General features: G+C 36.7%; 1 protein-coding gene across 1 annotated transcript in view; it reads right to left on the bottom strand.

Annotated features, from left to right (window-relative positions):
* Positions 1-19,200, bottom strand: part of ARSJ (arylsulfatase family member J) — a gene marked incomplete at its 5' end in the record, with an annotated part of 144,095 nt that extends 124,895 nt beyond the window's left edge. Inside the window, one exon of the mRNA XM_079707383.1 lies at positions 18,800-19,200. Within this exon, the coding sequence (XP_079563509.1) occupies positions 18,800-19,200 (401 nt within the window). The remainder of the gene's footprint in view (positions 1-18,799) is intronic.
* Between the last annotated feature and the right edge of the window lie 356 nt (positions 19,201-19,556).

Here is a 19,556-nt window from a genome sequence, read left to right as displayed (position 1 = left end):
GAGGAGTGATGAGAAAGGAGTCTGGGAGGAAAGCAAGAGGCTGGTTTGTGAGGGGTCTTTTGTGCCAAGACATAGGCGCCCCATTGTCGAGAGTACCATCCAATATGCAATTTAGTAAGGTAATTTCAGTGGCTTAATGGAAAAAAAAATGGCAGAACGAAGAGAATGGTGGCCATGGACCATTTCACAAGCTGTTGCAACTGTACAGGTAAGACGAACCTACATAATTATGTATTTTGTCACACATAGAGAATACATTTTACTTTAGAATAATTAGTGTTTTAAATAACTGTGGGCTGCTCATAATTATGAAATGTTTTTAGGCAAGGCTAGGTTTATGGAGGCAGGCCTTGAGGAGGACTCATTACATAGTAAGTTAATAGCATTAAGGCTTCAATGTGATGTCTGATGCTTTGGGATGATGACAGTTCTTTTATATTCAGCTCTGTCTAAGGTATTTTAAAATTTACATAGCTTTTATTTATATATTTTATCTCCATTTTATTTATGTATCTTTATTACCATCTTTAAACATCTTCTTTTAAAAAATTAATTTCAGAAACCTCTCCTGAGAAAAGTGAATACAAAAATAAATCCTGTATGACTGCAAAGCTAATAAGCAATACATTTTATTGGAAAATAAAATGTAAAATTAAGTCAACTAACCATTTATTTGAGAATGGCAATGGGTCTTTAAAGTTCTTCTGCAACAAATGTGCTTTTTAATTCCATTGAGTAGGAAAATTTTAAATCCATCTTTCCAGTATACAACATTGAAAAACAAAACCTAACAACTCCAAGTTCTCTTTCTATTGTTGAGCACAAAACCATACGCACAAATGCACAACATATGTTCTCATAGTTCATGCCCACTGATTTGTTTGTATATTGAACACAATGGTTTGCTTCTTTTACGTTTCTTTAAAAAAAAAAAAAGTAACATTAACTTTCAAGAAAGACTCCAAATTGCCTATGTGAAGAAAAACCTTAAAAGTCAGACAGAATTTCATCTACATGGCTTAAATACATCTTTTAATCTTATGAAGTAATGGCAGTTGTAAAACTTTTATGCATAAATAACAGATTGGTCAAGCACACAGACCTTCTAAGACCTCCTCTCTGGACAACATCCCCTAAGTTAGGAGTCAGTGATTACCAGTCTATGTTCCATGCTAAGGTGCTCAAGAAAACAGCTTTGTATTGTGTGACATATACAAGTGCAGCAAATCTTTTTAAATTTTCATGTTGTTTTGGGAAGCTTTTTAAAAGAAACTGTAAGCCAGCATATGGAAAATTATAAACATGGCCCAAGTCTGCCTGGAATCTAATTAGGGATGCCTTCCAGCTGTTGCCAATGCCTGGAGCCTCTATTTCATCTTACTCTCTCCTTCCAAACTACCATGGAAAAGAAAGTTGAACAGCAGTTCTACTGATCCAACTTGAACTGAATGAGGCGGCCCAGTAAAAAAGAGGATGAAAAATCAGCCACCTTACTTAGTGTTCCTGTACATAAAGCACTGCACTATGAAAATCCAGTCTAACTGGGGAGAGTTACAGAAGCAAAATTAGTGCTAAATAAAAAATTATATGCTTAACCAGTAGCCAAGAACAGTGTTATCAAGGTTATGATTAAAGACAGAATGCAGTCTCACGTTTCCCCCTGTGTAGAGAGGTTAAGGAATCCATTAATTATTTTTCTATTTGTACTACATTCCCCAAACCAGACACCTATGATAATTAAAGAAGGTCTGTAAACCATTAGCTTTGATAAATGTCAGGTCTCTGCATCACAAATTTGCTATTTTTTCTCTCAATATATTAACCTGAATATTTTGTCTTTAGCTGCTATATATATATATATATATATATATATATATATATATATATACACACACACACAAGTGTTGTATATATGTTATATATATATATATATATATATATATATATATATATATATATATACGAATGTATATATAACAGGGCTTAAGGCATAGCATATTTGGAAAACACTGATCTGGATCTTTAAGGATAAATAAGATTTCAAATAGGCTAAGAAGAGGGCAACTATGGCACGATTTTACCTCTCTCTTTTGTTTAATCACTTACTTTCCGCTAAATTCCCCTCTATTTTCTGCCTTCACCCACCTCTTCAAGTGTTTGTCTATATCTTGAAAATACTCTCTCTTTGAACCTGCTACTTTTTAAATTACCACACTATTTCTCTCTTGCTTTTCTTTCAAGGTTAAAGCCCTCACACAGGTTACACACACTCTTTTTATTTTTATACTCCACTTAACCTTTTAATAACTTCTCCAGAATCAAAACTATTTGAGTTTTGGGAGGGGGATAAAATGATGACTTTCTTCTTAAAATAGTGACTTTAAAGCACTATAAAAATTGTAATAATAACTAGAACTGTCTGAAAAGAATGTTTCTTTGCAGGCAAATGTTGTTAAGTTAAGTAATCTGCCTCAAATTGCTGTAGACATATTTTTGAATGGCTCACCCAGAACATATACCTCATAAACCAATAGCATACTGTGGGGTTGGGGTGATGGAGAAATGATTTCTGTTTACCCTCAGTGCAGTGTTCCATCCCATTAACAGCTTTACCTCTAAATATGCATGACATTTCCTTTTAAAAAAATCTTCTGTTTAATGTTTCAAATGCACAGACCAGTCCTGACCTAGTGAATTAATTCCCTAATATTGAATCATTCTGGCCAAACATGAGTCAGAGTAATAAAGTTCCCCAAGACACTTAGCTGTTAGAACATCAGGGACATATGTGAACCTGTGAACAATTTCACAGTCTCAAGGGAGACAGAATATTTAGCTTTTATGAAAGGCCAGGGTAAGAGAGAAACAGCATTTCATTTGTTTCATATCTTTTTTTTAAAATTGAAGTATAGTTGATGTACAATATTATATATGTTACAGATGTACAATATAGTGATTCACAATTTTTATGCTTCAAGTTTTATATTTTATGAATTTCAACATTTATTAGAGGAGACTCAGTTTGCTATCTTTTTTTATTTATATAGGTACAACAATCAGGTATAGCATTTAAACACAAATTTTACAGACACTCGCTAATGTTTCACTTTCTATTTATTTAGCTTGATTTTTTTAGACCATTTGGCAACTACAATCAACATAGGATTAACTGTTTCATTAGAATGTTGTATATGGTTGCATAGTACCAAATAGTATTTTGTTTCTGCAAAATGGAATACAAATATGAAGCCAAATAGCATGGCTTAAAGTCAGAATATTCTCCACTTTGAATTTTGATTAATGCCTATTGTGGTTAATGTTACTATGATCTACCAATCACCCGAATAGAACTTTTCTGAAAACCGTCTAGTTTCTCCTCTACTTCAAGTTATGTTCATTCAGGTATTAAGTAATGTCCATTCTATCACTAACAGTCTCTTAAATTTTTGTTCTCTTTTCCTCTCTTACTATTATGACTTATCAACTTCTCATTTCTCATCTGAACAACTGATTCTCCTGCTGTAGAATTAAAGAAATAATAATGAGTCATTTGAAGTATAGTAGACATTTTATAAAGTCTACAAAGGAGAACAAATTCTAAATGTTAGTTCCCAATAACTGTTCTACAACATGTTAACTACAACTTAGTTATTGAATAGCAATTTCCTCCTACTCTTTTCTCTCTACTGGGATATTGAAATGGTATTTGATGACAAGAGAAAACCTTGAAAGTCTGACACCTGAAAAGCCTTTTCCGCTGTATAGGCATTGTGGTTTCATTATTATTTTCCACGTACCTCCATGTCCCCTCCTTTGGGTGTTAAAGTCTTGCATGCTCCCTCCACTGTAGTATTACAGTACCTCAAGATTATTACTGAATTGCCTCATCTTTAAAAGCTATTATCGATTCTTTAAAAGCATCAAAATGAACATCATAATTTGTAAAAAAAATATGTTGTATTCAAAGCATTTTCTTTAAGAAATGTGTTTAAGAGTTTGGTGGCTTTTTGTTGCTGCTCCTTCTGTGTCATTATTTTTACATTTTATACACTGATGACTGTATTCTATATTCTTAAGAGAGATTATTGAAAAGGTACTCATTTGTAGCATTCAGTCAGTAATTCATCTTCCTTGACATGTTGGAAAATTACTCCCAGAGTAGATTAAATAGGCCTGAGTATCTCAAACAATGACCCAGGAGCCCTGGAGACTGGGAAGAGGGGCCCTGAGTCTACCTTAGAAGGAAGGGGTTGAGGGTGGGAACCCCTGCCAGCAGCTCTGCTTTATATGTTTTGTATACTGGGCTATTCCATCAAAGAAATTCACTTGAATAAAAAGGTCCACAGTTAAAAAAAAATGGAGTTTGTAAATCACAGAACAAGTTTTAAGTCCAACAAGGAAATAAACAAAGTTACCTATGGCAGACAAACATGTGTGAACTGGTCAGCTTCTTGAGGTCAAAAATAAGTAATGGAGAAAGAGACAGCAGTGTGCTTCCTGTGTAGACAGCCAGGGATGATACTAAAATCCTGCTTCAGAGACCAGGGGAAGGTCTTCAGCACTTGGGAGGTGAAAAAACACTTATGTGACAAGAGAATGTGGCTTGACTACAGTTTCACACAAAGATTTAAAACTAAGAGACTTACAGGAGGGATCTGAAATTGCAACAGATTCTTTTAGATTCAGCATTCTTTAAGAAATAAATCTGTTAACAACAAAGTTGTGTCATGTCAGCCCTGTGCTCCAAGCCTTCCAATGGCTCCCATTTCACTCAGAGTGGAAGTCAAGATTCCCTGCCTTGGCCTTCATTGCACTACAGGATCTGGCTCCCTTAACCACCTTGACCTCACCTCCTCCTACTCTCCCCTACCCCCTCTCTGATCCAGCCTAGCTGGACTGGCCTCTTGATGGTACTTGAGCACACCAGGGGTGCCCCTGTCACAGGGCCTGTGTGGTTACTGTCTGCCTGAAGCAGCAACACTCGAGACTCCCTCCTTCACCTCTTTTCTTAGTGAAGCCTTCCCTGATCTCCATGATATTGCTCTCTTCACCCTTAATCCTTAACCTCTTAATTCCCATCCTGTTTCCTGCTATGTTTTCCTTCTCAGGACATACTGCCCTCTAGCACACACTATATTTTATTTATTTGTGTCTCCTTGCACTAGAATAAATCCCACGAGAACAGGGATTTTTGGAGGTTGTGTCAAGTGATATGTTTCCCAGTGCCTAGAACAGTTTCTGGCAGAGTAGGTGCTCAGTATTGAATGAATGAATGAATAATGAATGAATTTCAAGGAAACAAAAACAAGAAGCCCAATTAAATCAAGGGTCATTACCTCATGAACCATTAAATGGTAATGGGAAGCTTCATGAAGGCTCACACTGAGTTTGACAAATTAGTCAATGCATAGTTTTCTTCCTTATAGAACATCTAAGGATATGCATTTAACTTTGGGAATCTCCTTTATAAGAATGAGAAATAGTAACATTCACCTACCTCACAGATTTGTGGTGAGGATTAAGTGACAATATAAACATTTGCCTCAACAAAATTCTAAATTACTTATGTTTTTTGTTTTGTTATTTTGACTTCTGAGATCATTCAGAGCCATATCAGAAAACAGACCTGAAAAGTTCTATTGTTGGAACCAAATCATTAAATTATTCTAGCAATTCTCAGACTACTGATCCAAATGGCCCAATTTTCTTTTGAAGGCAAACAATTACAATGAATTCCTCAGCTAATTCAGACTATGTACAACACTATAGAAAATTAGGATATACATGTATTCATCTGGAGACTGAGGGAAATTAGATCAAATCCATAGTTTGATTTAAACAAGACCCCAAAATAAAGTCCACTTTCTTCAAGTTGTCATTGTAGTAGAAAGGTTCTAAAAGAAAAGAGTAGTGTGCCAAAATGTCTATATCTCCTAGCACCTTTAATTTTAGGATTTAGTCCTTAGAAATTCAGTTGCTTTTTGCTCTTGAGACAACTGCTTTGCCCAAAATAGGAATTTTTTTATCGTTCATTCTATGGGAGAGCAGAAACACATTAATAGAGAAGGTGTCTCTTCAAAAGTTAGACCTTTGAGACCTGAAATAAGCTTTCAATTGTAGAACATAGGAGGAAAAACACAACTGCACTTGCAGCTTGGATAGTACTTAATTAAATAGTCATATGCATAGAGTAGGTGTTAAATAAATGGTGAAAAAAAGAGAGATAAAGATGGTAATAAATAGTCTTGGAACATTAAAGGCTAAAACTGTACTGCAGTGTTAATCAGTGTGGTTTCTGATGAGCAACTTCACTATCACCAAGCAGCTTGTTAGTGATCTGGCATCTCAGGCCTCACCCTAGACCTTCTGAAACAAATTTCTGGGGAAGAGCCCAGAGGAATAAATGCTTTAACAAATTCTCCAGGTGGTTGATAATTTTATTAATAATTTAAGTATTCTTATAAATTCTAAAAGGTAAACTAATAACATTATCCTTAATTTATATATGAAACAAATGAAGAGCAAGAACAGATTCCAGTTTTCCCAAATTGAATGGGAAAGCCAGTTTGAAATGAGTTTCTGGTTCTTAGAATAACTAGATTTAGCTTTTTGTTGTTTTACTTAAATAAGATATTCATTTATTTCTACTCTAAAGATAAGTTATGCAGCTATATCAAACCCATCCTGTCAACCATCTGAGTAATGTAGTGGAAAGTCACAGTTTTGGGGGTTGGAATTCTAGTCTCATTACTTACTATGGGATTTTGGCCAAGACACTTTACTTCTGTGAGCTTGATTTCTTCTTATGTAAAATGTGGATATTAATAATTATCCCCAAGTTATGAGGCTTAGAGAATATATTGAGAGATATATACATAATACATATATAGATAAATAGATTAGAGAATATATATTAGAGAATAATATACATATACAAAATATATTCCTTAAGTGTAACATAAATGGTACATCTCCACTCCCAATATTTTATCTTCAACTAAATCCTTTAGCTAGAAAATGTACAATTAAATTAATTTCATAGCATTACAAAGACAACCAAACAAGGATCAAAGAAAAAACTGATTTCAAGTATTTGAGCTTATATTTTTATTTTAAGTGTGTTAAAAAATCTAAACTAAATTAAACTTTAATTTGATGAGTATGAATTACTCAGTTTACATACATTTATTATACATTTATTATGGCCTTATCTATGCAAGAACCTGATGTGTTCAAAGGATATAACACTGTCTCTAACCTCATGATGTTCAATCTCAAAGATAATTTTTAAGTCTAATAAAACAACTAAAAAATTGTTGAGCTCTTCAGATTCAAGAATATGGCACAATATTTTTATAAATTTGTAATAAATTACAGATTTATTAAAAATCTTAAAATTAATGATCACTATAGTATACATTTATAGAATATACTATATTATAATATAGTATATGTTTAGTATATTATAATATAGTATAATATATGTTTAGTATAATTATGGCATACATAATACAATTAATATAGTATAATATACTATCAAAATTATAGTATAGATTGATAATTATAGTATAGACTAATATAGTATAAATTAATAATTAGAATGGAGCTCGCAAGTATAGATAACTCATGAATTTTTGCTAGGTAGGAGAGCAGAGAAATGGGGTCAATTAACTTTTTTGCTTTGCTTTTGTTTGTAGACAGAAGGAACTTAAATTCATTTACATGCTGATGGAAATGATTTTGTAGAGACATAAAAATTAATAACGAAGGAGAGAAATGGTACAATGGTAGGACTCAGGCACGTGAGGAGGGGAGAAGGAGCTCTGGGAGGCACGTGTCTTTGATGGATTCAAGCACTTCAATGCCCTACTGGAGGAAGGAAGGCAGAGACATGGCTGTCGATGCCCGTAGGTCAGGAAATTTTATACTGGTGATAGGAAAGAGATAATTCACTATTGCTTCTTTCCTCTCAGTAGAATTGTGAAGAAAAGTAATGAGCTGATGAGGGGATATTGGCAATCTGAGGAGATGAGAAATCTTGAAATAGTAGTTCTGAAGAATTGGACATATACTAGAGGAAGGTTAGAGGATCACTGGGGCATTTTTGCGTGCCTGTTTCGGATTTGTGGTCATGAATTTAATTTAATCGAGTATTGGTTGACACTCAGGTTCCTACTACTGTGTCCACCTACTGGTTGGACCTTCTCAGACTCCGAACGTTGCCAAACCATGCTTATCCAGCTGGTATGGACACTGTGCATGGAATAATCCAGTACTCTCACAGGGTCCTGTTAGTTTCCACAGCCTTTTTCTCATCCAGATCTGGTTCCCTTACCCTCCTCAGCAAGCTGGAGAATGACCAAGTATTGAGAAAGCGTATCAATGTATCTCCTCAGCAAGGGTACAATGACCTAGCAATTATTTTCTGGCTTTTCTCCTGCCAGGTGTAGGTGGTTAGTAGACTAGTGTTGGTGATATGATGGATACATGATACTGATTCTGCCCGGTCAGTGGAAGGAAGAGTCCCATTTATTGCTTTAAAATGATCAACAATGTTCTTTGTTGGAAAAAACCATGTGCAACATGCCTTTGAATTCTAAGAATTCTATCACTTTTTTGGCTGCCACACCTTATTATACCCAAGAAAATGTGTATAAAGGTGTAAAATGATCAGAGAAGTATTGGAGGGGAGATGAGGGACATAGAGGGTCTGGAAGGATACAATGGTGTTTTCCCAGAGGAGAATGAAGAACATTCTAGCAAAGGGAATTCTGCTTAAAAGGGAACAGGGGGGTTAAGGGGCATAGCCCTTGTGGGAAAGTATAAGTACCCTGGCAGTGATAATCCAAAGAGGGTATAAATGGAAAAGTGTTGGAAGATTGTACCCGAATCTTGTCAGAGGCCAGATTTTGAAGGTCCTTATATGGAATGCTTAGGAACTAGGCTTTAGTCTACAGGTAATGTCAGTTTCTAAAAGATTTTTAAGCAGGGAGTGGCATGATTTTGACTGTGTCGCAGAGATTTCACTCAGGTCTTAGGGTGGAGTGTGGATTCAAATGCTGCAGGCAATATAATCATTTAGGAAGTTAATGAAATAGTGATCATAAAGCATGTGAAATTTCAATCACCATGAAGCCTAGAACAATGTCTTATTTTAAAACTCTTTATTGTACACCTACTGAGTGGTAGTCCCTGGGGTGAGCTAGCATTCAAAGCTGAATAAGATGTAGTAATGATATTCAAGAAAATGTTTTAAAATGATTGTTGATTGAAGGAATTTGAAGTAATTAATCACTGGCCTTTCCATTACCCAATTTTTAATTCTTCTCATTTAGTGTGGTACTCTTAATGTCACTGTTTAAACATACATCTACTTTTGCTTGTCACAGCCTTAGCAGGCTTCCAGCAGATTCAGCCAAGCATGACGACAGCAGCATGCCAAGTGTGACAACCAGCAACAACACACACAATCTCCAAGTGTAGAAACTTTAAAAATATACCCCTAATCACCTCCTGGACATTTCAGAACAAAAATATATGAGAAATCCTGGTGGATAAAATATATTAAAATTGAAACATGGAATTTAACTTTTTGTACTTACAGATTGAAACCGGAAAAGAGATATGAGTATACCCACAGCTTTTAAAAAGAAAAAGTAGTCAGTTCTTTTAAAGTTAGTATGTGATTGAACATTATGGAGCTGTAGCTCTAAATGTAGAAGAATGTTTACTTAAAAACTATATAGGACTTCCCTGGTGGCGCAGTGGTTGAGAATCTGCCTGCCAATGCAGGGGACACAGGTTCAAGCCTTGGTCTGGGGACGATCCCACGTGCCGCGGAGCAACTAGGCCCATGAGCCACAACTACTGAGCCTGTGCATCTGGAGCTTGTGCTATGCAACAAGAGAGGCCGCGACAGTGAGAAGCCCGTGCACCATGATGAAGAGTGGCCCCCTCTCGCTGCAACTAGAGAAAGCCCTCACACAGAAACGAAGACCCAACACAGCCAAAAATAAATAAATAAATAAATAAGTAAATAAATTTAAAAAACTATATAATACTTAAAAGTTTTCAAACTATTTTCATATATGTTATCTCAAGTGCTATAATATTTGAGATTATCATTATTCCTATCCTACAGATGAAAACATGGAGTCTCCAAAAGATTAAATTACTCATTCAAGGGTCATAGAAATTTGCTGAATCAGTACTGTAATTCAGATTTCCTCACTACATATTTTATGTCTTTTCTGCTCTGTCACATTGCCTGCCAGATGGAAATATTTAAATGATTGTTTATTCATCTTTTCATTCATTCATTCGTTACTTACATGTATTCTTTGTGTCTATTAGTACAAAGCACTAGATTGGTTGCTGTGCACTTTATGGAGGTAATAAATCAGTCTTGCTACTCAGGGGGCCAGCGTGTGAACGAGGTGGAAAATCATGCCTAATATGACAGTAATAGAAATAATTATGTAAGGTCATCATTGAAATAAGTATTTCTGGCTAAGGAATCATGGAAACCTGTATAGGGAAGGTGGTATTTTAGCTGAGTCTTAATGACTTAATGAGTGGCTGGCATTTGGGCCAAGTGAGATAGGGTGTGAATTCCAAGGAGTGGAAATGGTATGTGCAGAAGGAGGGAGAAAGTCAAGTATAAGACGTGCTCGAGAAACAGTGAATCATTCTTTTCTCTGGAGTAGAGAGTTTGAAGACAGAGAAAGATAAGGCTAAAATTTTTTTTGAAGACAGGACTAAGGTGCTTACAAATTTCATGGCAGATGGAATGGGGTGATGAAAACAACAAGGGTTTTGTTGAAGCCACACAAGTTTAGGTTCCAATATAGGTTCTGCTCCTTAGAAGCTGTATGACCACCCACAACTTGTATAATTTCTCTAAAACATTCATATATCATCCATAAAATGAGGACATTTGTTAAATATTTGATGCATGTTTTTTGAAATAATAAAAATATTTTACCTTCAGGGTGGATGTGAAGATCAAATATCAGGATGTTTGAAAAGCAACTGGCACAAGAAGGCCCTCAGTAAAAATCACTTTCTTTCCCCATTCTGTGGTAGTCAGTGGGAACTAGGAATTCCCTGGTTTGCTGAGGGTGGTGATGTAGTGATAGTCATGTTTGAGTAAAGCCAATGTGTTGGGTGAATTAGAAGACAGAGGGAGTAAAGGAGAAGACACAAAAAGTGTTTTTTGAAATACAGCACACAGGGAAATGAATGTCTCAATGAAGTTACACTCTTGGAAATATTTAATATCTGGAATGAGAAAAGAACATTGCAACACACTCTAATTATATCAAAGTAAAGTACAGAAAAAGATTACATAAAAACTAGTTCCATAATATTGCTATAGGAAAAAGTCCGAATGAAACTAAACTTTGAAATAAAAGACGTTTTCATGCTGAGCTCCTATTAGAAGCAGGGGCTCCAAGCCTTTTTGGTCCTCCCTTCTTTGATCTCTGGGAGAGGCCATACGGATGAAACAAAATGATCCGAACCCTCGGCACCTGGATATATTTCCGCCTTTCAGGACAGCAATTCAGGAAACTCACCAGAGTTACCTGAATAGGGATTCACTTCAAAGGGTGTCTTTTTAAAAAGACTCATTTAAAAGTAGGGACTTTGATCATAAGGGTGTGCCAGTAGCTTACTTGACCATGATTCTACTGTCAGAAAAATCCATATGTTCAAATAGGAAAAGGCAGCTATTTGTTGAATGGTGTTGTCTATTGAGCCACTCTCTTTGAAATGGATATGTGAGGTTTTAAAGCCACCCTCTCCGTTTGCTCTTACATTCATTTTCTAAAGCCAAAGCGAGGCTTGGGAAAAACTCCTGTTTCTTCCAAACTTCTAACCATAAACATTTTTCTAAATATTTAGGTATTAACTAAATATTTATGAATGTAATAAGTGAACTCTTAGTAACTGATCTTTATTATGTACTCTTAGGTGGTAGAACACTACTTAAAACTAGGTCTTGGATAACAGAAGTGGATGGAAGAGGAAGCATGCATGACCCTTGATGTTTATGATCTAAGCGGGGTGGGGGGGAATATTTCTGAATGTACCACATGCCTATGAATTGGAATGATCAAACCCTACTCCCCTTTGCTTCCTTGAATCTTCCTCCTGTGAAAGTGACTGAAAGAATTCAATTACTTTTTCAGGGTTTTCAACACTAGGGTAGTTGTTAATTGATAATTTCATATCTAAAAAGAATACTTTATAAAGTACCGGGAGACACATTCCTTTGCTTCTACAGCCCACTGCTGTCCATAGAGGAGGCCTACATAGATCTCGTCTTCCTGGACCAAACCCCCAGACCTCCTGACTATGTGCCTGACTGTACACAGTGTGGCTGCAGTGGTTGGCTATGGACAGGTAGGAGGCCCAGTTCAATCAATCTCTAGAAAGAGCCTATAATTAAAACTTGACACTTAACATTTCCCAAGAGATCATCTGGAAAAAATATCTCACCATACTTTTCAGTACTTTTTATTTGAATCTTCATCCTAACTCCAATCTTTCCAATGTATCTGCTTTCATTCAGATTCTAATCTCTATATATCTCTGTACATTCTCTGCTCTAATTAAATCCTGCTCCCCTTCTAACTCCCTAACTCCTTCCAAGGAGCCTTCTGTTACTGAAAGTCTGTAATTAGCAAAATCCTCTATGATCTCATTTCTTTCCTGGACATTTCTTCCACCTTCTTGCTCTAGCTGATTGCTGGCTATCCTCTCAACTTAGGGCTGGTCTTCTACCCTTACCCCAATTATCGAAGAGTCTGAAGCAGGGACTGGGTATCCTCTTAGCTCCTCACTGGCACTTCTACACAGTTTGGCTCCTGTTTCTTTTTAAAGGTGCAACTTTTTTGAAAAGTCAGGCAACAGATTAGAGACTCACTATCTTTCCTGTTAGAGTCCTTTATCCAATTACAGGCCCTGCCCTCCCACCACTCAGTCATAGATGATTCCAGCAACTGGCTCACTGTGCTCTTTAATACAATTTCTCCCATTATTCTTAATGGTCTAAATATCCACCCAAGTGATCCATCTAACTTCCTGCCCTTCTAATACCTTGCCTTCCTCATTTCCAAAGACGTTTTCCTCCATCTCACTTTAGCGCCATTCCCCTATCATTTCTAAAAACTGCACTACTTATGAAATTTTGATTCCAAGCATGCATTTCTCCAACTACCATTATCTGTCTTTTCAGCTTTCCAAGTATACTGTGGTATCCTCACTTCAACCCTAGTCAGTCAATCCATTGACCCTGGTACTTTTTTAGAGAACATAAACCCCTTATAGTTTCCCCCTTTTTCTTGACAAGTTTAGAGTCCACAATCCCACTCTATTCATTTGGCAAAGGTCCAAATCTAGTTAAATCCACCTCTTCAATAGCGCTTCTTCTGCACACAAGTACCTGAACATGGAGTGAGAAGAACAAGCGATGACTGGTCTCTGTTTAAATTTATGACCACAAACCTCAGATGGGCTCTCATTGCTGCCCAATATTTTTACAGTACTGCCCTACTTAATTCGCTTTCTCCCTTTCCTAGAATATTTTCTATCTCTGTCTTTAAACCTTAAGATCCTCATTCTCATCTAATGACCTCATTTGTTATTTCACTTAGAAAGTAGAATAATTCAGAAGAGAACTACCTCATATTCTCCAAAACCAAATCTTTCAATCTCTTTGAATCTGTACATCCATACCCTCCCTTCTTTCATATTAAAGTGAGTAAACTGGTAAAGAATAGCTAAAGCATTTTGGAAGAAGAAGAAGTAAAAGGACTTACATTCCAGATATCAATATTTATTATAGAGCTATAGTAGTTAAGAGAATGTAGGATTGGCACAAGAATAGACAAAGAGACTAATGGTGCAGAATAGCGTCCAGAAACAGACCCAAACATGTACATTTATCTGATTTATGAAAAAGATGACACTGTAGTGAGGTAGAGAAATTATGACATTTTTAATAAATAGTGTGGATCAAATGGATTTACATATGGAAAAAATATGCTTGAATCCTAACTTATATCATGTTAGAAATTAATTCCAGATGAATTATAGATGTAAATAGAAAAATAAAGCTATAAAACTTAAAAAAAGACCACTGTCATGATCATGATTTAGTCAAAGATATCTCAAATAGGACATAAAGAAAAAGGTTATAAATAAGCCTACAATAAAATTAAAACCCTCTGTTCATCAAAAAACTTTATGACGAGAGCAACGAATCAAGCCGCAGAATGGGAGAAGTCATTTGCAATACAAATATCTGACAAAGGAATAGAATATAAAAATAACTGCCACAAATCAATAAGGAAAAGCCAGCATCTGATGAAAAAACAGGCAAAACAATTGAATAGATACAAGGAGATATCCAAACAGTCCACAAAAATATGAAAAGATGCTCAATTTCTTTAGTAACCAGGGAAACACAGATCAAACCATAATGGTATACCAGTGCATAATGACCAGAATGACCAAAATGAAAAAGACAATGACAAATGTCAGCAATGATGTGAAGCAAATAGAACTTTCCATACATTGCTAATGAGAGTGTATAGTGGTGGAACCACTTTGGGTAACTGCTGGACAGTATCTACAAAAACTGAACATACACATCCCGATAATCCAGTAATCCCACTTTTTGATAGATACCCAAGAGAAACGTACACCTGTATTCACCAAAAAACATTTGCAAATATTTTTACAGCAGCACTATTAATAATGGTCCAACACTGGAAACAACCCATGTCATTCAACAGAATGGATGAATAAATTACAGTATATTTATATAAAAGAACACTATTCAGCAATTGGAATAAATGAATTATATCTACAGGCAACAACATGGATAAATTTTACAAACACAGTGTTAAGAGAAAGAAGCCAGACCTGAAAAAATACCTTCTCTACAATTCCATTTATATGAAGTTTGAAAACAGGCAAAATTAATCTAAGGTGTTAGAAATTGGGAGTGTGATTACCCTTGGCAAGGGGCAGGGGTTGTTTGTAAAAAGAAATTAATTTATCAAATATCCTATTACAAATACACATTATTTGAGTTACCTTTGCACTTGTTAAAAATGATCATCATGGTATTTCAAGTGGGAAAAATGAATAACAAAATAGTAAAAACACAAAATTATTGCCCAAGATATGAATTCAGCTCAGACTGCCAATCTTTCTAACTCTAAAGTCTGCATAAAACACATCTAAATTTTGCAAAACTCATAATTCTCTTTCTGAGGCCTTCACTATATTCTCTTTTAAGAATAAATGATGTCATGTCTTTATTTGAAAAACTATTTTTAAAAAAAGGTGAAAAAATTACTTTGAAATAAACCAAATGTAGCCAGCTGCTTTCTCAATTAACCTTTACATTACCAGTCTAACTTTGAACACCTACAGTGTTGTTTCTCAAAGTCCAGTGTACAGAACTTCTGCATCACTACCTCTCTTGGAATCTACTGCCACAACTATTTAAAATGGGGTAACAATAGTTACTACCTCATAGAATTGTTATAAAGATTAAATGAGGGCCTCCCTGGTGGCGCAGTGGTTGAGAGTCCGCCTGCCGATGCAGGGGATACGGGTTCGTGCCCCGGTCTGGGAGGATCCCATATGCCGCGGAGCGGCTGGGCCCGTGAGCCATGGCTGCTGAGCCTGCGCATCCGGAGCCTGTGCTCCGCAACGGGAGAGGCCACAACAGTGAGAGGCCCGCGTACCACAAAAAAAAAAAAAAAAAAAAAAAAAAAAGATTAAATGAGATAAAAATGCATTATCTTGGAACACAGGAACTGCTCAGTAGATGCTAGCATTTAATACTAACACTCAATTTATATTAGTACCATTATTAGAATAACCTGACACGTTTGTTAAATTACTATTAAATTCTGAGCTCACCCCCAGACCACTGAAGCTGAGTCATTGGTTGGGCCTGGAAATCTGCACTTTAGCTACTACCATTTGGCTAATTCTTTCTGCACAAATTTGAGAATCACTGTCCAGAGATTAGGGCTTACTTATTTGTTCCTCACAGTTCCAATATAGGGATCTGCACACAATGAATGCTTATTGACAGGCTGGCTTATGTTCAATATTGCCAGACTGATATGACATAAATTATTAAAGAATCTGGAATTTATTAAGATTTGTGCAGTATAAGATTTTTACATTTTGACTCCAGCAAAATATAAAGGGAGGATTGTTTTGTTAATAGTATCAGAAGTAGCTCCAGCTTCAATCACTTAAAACTCTTTCTTTATAAATGTGAAGATATTTGAATTCTATCATATTGCACATAACCTATTCTTTCCCTTAATATAATTCAATCCATTTACATTTTTATTGCTTTTTTTAACTTTAGAGGATCCAGAAATCATAGATATGTACTCATGGAGAGGACAAATGACCACATTCTCTGGGCTTGCATTATGAATATTAGACCCAGAACTAGGCTTCTATAACCACTTTCTTTCTTACATCTGTGTTCATTTAAGGAAGGTTCCAGCAATTTGTCTAAAAGGAGAACTGAAAGTGCAAATGTCTTCAACTGTTTAATTCAAACAGAAATTTAAGTCAAATCACAGTAGTTATTTGAAATTTTTGTCTATAAAACAGTTACACAACTTATTACACTGAACAGAAAATTTTAATAAGGAGAATAAATCTTCTCATGAGATGTTTGCATTGAAAAGACAGGAGAGTCAACCTTTGACAGCAAATAAAATGGAGGATTTATTTCCACCCTCATGTCTGCTTCATGTATTAACATAAAGATTAAAGGATAAAACCTAGATATTTTATCAGTGCAAGATAATGTTTAGGAACTAAAGAAGAACTTCTTTATTGAAAAGTCTTAAACAAATGTTCTATTGTGAAAGATAAATTCATACAATTTAGTTATATGCTTTTCAATTACTCTTGGCTATCTGAATAAATCTAAATTCTATAAATTTAGTTTAAGAGGTTCAGGGAGCCTTTATGACTCATTTATTTCATAAACCAAATATAAGACTGTTTGGATTAGACATGAAGAACTTGACCCACAGGCCATCAAATGGACTTGTTATTTTCCAGCCAACAATCTTCTCCTTTATAAATACCAAATGCCCTTGACTTTCTGATGCCACAATTAACCTTTAAAATGATTCTGAAGTACAGTGAGTCTTCTTTACTCTCCCACTGAAGAGAGGAAAGGACTGTTTTTTTTTTTTTTTCTTTTCTGGCAGTGATGCTAACTTGTGAGTTTGCTAAGCAGTAGAAATCGTGTATTAAGCAAAAGTCTCTGCAAGACAGAGATTCCTACAAAATAGTCTTTATTTTTCCAATGGATACTGGCTACTCTTATAGGATCCAATTCCAAGAACAACTTCACTGAAGCAAGGGTCCCCTGGAACTGAAATCACAAGACTCATACACTGAAACCACTAAGGCTTTTCTTCTACCTCTGTCCAGTGGCAGCTGGACCTCTGCGTCTCCTAGCTTATCTCAGTTCCACAGGCTGAATTTGGACATGCAAATCAATTATAGTAACCTACATTCTGACAGGATAGAGTAAAAATATAAAAATGAGTGAACACCCTAAGTAGAATATTTAGCTGTTTAGCAAAGCAACGATAATACTAAAAACACTTAAGCATCCTAATGATCTGCTTTTTCTTAGAGTTAATCAGAAAATTCCCAGATGTGTGAGGAGCAGCAGAAAACTTCAGATGAAGTTTAACTCATGCTGAGCATTTACAACTGTTATCTTCTCCCATTTTGAGAACTACCCTGGTAATTAAACATTGACTTCCTTAGCGATCCTGTAAGAGAAAATTACTTATCAAAGACCCAAATAGAGTCACATGTACACTGGTCAGATTTTACACTCCCTTCCATACATTTCTTTGGCCCCTCTTCTCTCTGTGATTACTTGTGGCTTGGATTATTCAGTCCCAGACTTAAGAATAAACCAAGAGGGACTTCCCTGGTGGCACAGTGGTTAAGAATCCACCTGCCAACGCAGGGGACATGGGTTTGAGCCCTGGTCCGGGAAAATCCACATGCCGCGGAGCAACTAAGCCCATGCGCCACAACTACTGAGCCTGTGCTCTAGAGCCTACAAGCCACAACTACTGAAGCCTGTGTGCCACAATTAATGAAGCTCGCGCACTTAGAGCCCATGCTCTGCAACAAGAGAAGCCACCCCAATGAGAAGTCCGCACACTGCAACCAAGAGTAGCCCCTGCTCACTGCAACCAGAGAAAGCCTGTGCACAGCAACAAAGACCCAACGCAGCCAAAAATAAATAAATTTATATATTAAAAAAAAGAATAAACCAAGAGTCCAGAAAAAATTTGGTCTGTTTCCTTATCAATGATGGTGACTGTGAATTCTATTGTGACACCTGAAACAAAATGTGAACATGCTCAAAAGCCAAAATAGATTTAGAAAAGGAGAACACTTCTGGAGACCTCTGGTTGGTAGGTGGGAGTTTACAAGTTCTGATCTCATTTTAAAACTCTGAAGGCCGTTCACAGCAGGCTCTGAGAGTAAGGAAAATGAGACTAAACTAGTGATGAGACTTTCAAGATCATCAACAGGACATCCATTTTAATTCCCACTACAACTAAATGCATTTGATCCATTCATTCATTCACTCATTCATACATTTAGTTCCCCATATCTTCTGCAACTCTAGTAAGTTAGGAGCTGGATCATAATTAAGTGCTTACTATATCTCCAAGGAATAAATATATGAAGCAGTAACACTTACTTTCCAGTAATAAACTGACTCCTGGACGGTGTGCAAATAGGCTGGACATAGTAGTTCTCCAGTTTAACTCCTTCGGCAGCAAGCTTGTCAAGAGTGGGAGTCTTTATCTCCGATCCGTGGTAACCCACATCTCTAAATCCCTGATCATCCGCTAGGATGAAAATGAGATGGGGCTGGGAGGTGGTAGTTATGCTGGGCTCCAGTCTCTCCCCAGTTTGAGGTCGCAAAGCCCCTTCCTCTTCCTCCTCCAAGCCCTGGCCCCAGGACAGGTAACCGTAGGTGAGGAGGCTGAGGACCCAGAAGCCTGCCAGCGCCCCCATGGCTAGCATCTTTCCGGGCCAGACCCAGGCCTGCGGAGGAAGTGGCGGAGGCGGAGGTCCCGTGCAGCCCCTGGGGGCCATTCACTCTGGTCCAGGCAGAAACTCCAAGGCAGAACAACGCACCGCGCGCCGCCGCTGGCGCACACATGCACGCAGGAGGGGTAGAACCAACAGGCGGTGGAGGTGGAGGGTCTCCACCTGGAAAGAAGTCCGTGCTCCTCTCAGCTGTCAACACGTCCAACAACTTTAATCTTCTACACGTGGTGGCTTAGGGAATGGGACGTGTGGGAGAACAAGGAGACGCTTTTCTCCATCAAATCGCACTTTCTCCTCCTTCTCCTCGCTCCCCAAAGTAGCTTTCACACAAAAAGTTAATGCCTCCACCCAAAAGTTCTCAAGAGAGGGGAAAAAAAAAAAAAAAAAAAACAAGTAAGGAA

The sequence above is a fragment of the Hyperoodon ampullatus genome (assembly GCF_949752795.1).
Source record: "Hyperoodon ampullatus genome assembly, chromosome: 1".
Classification (NCBI taxonomy): domain Eukaryota; kingdom Metazoa; phylum Chordata; class Mammalia; order Artiodactyla; family Ziphiidae; genus Hyperoodon; species Hyperoodon ampullatus.
This window is presented reverse-complemented; position numbering and strand designations above follow the sequence as displayed.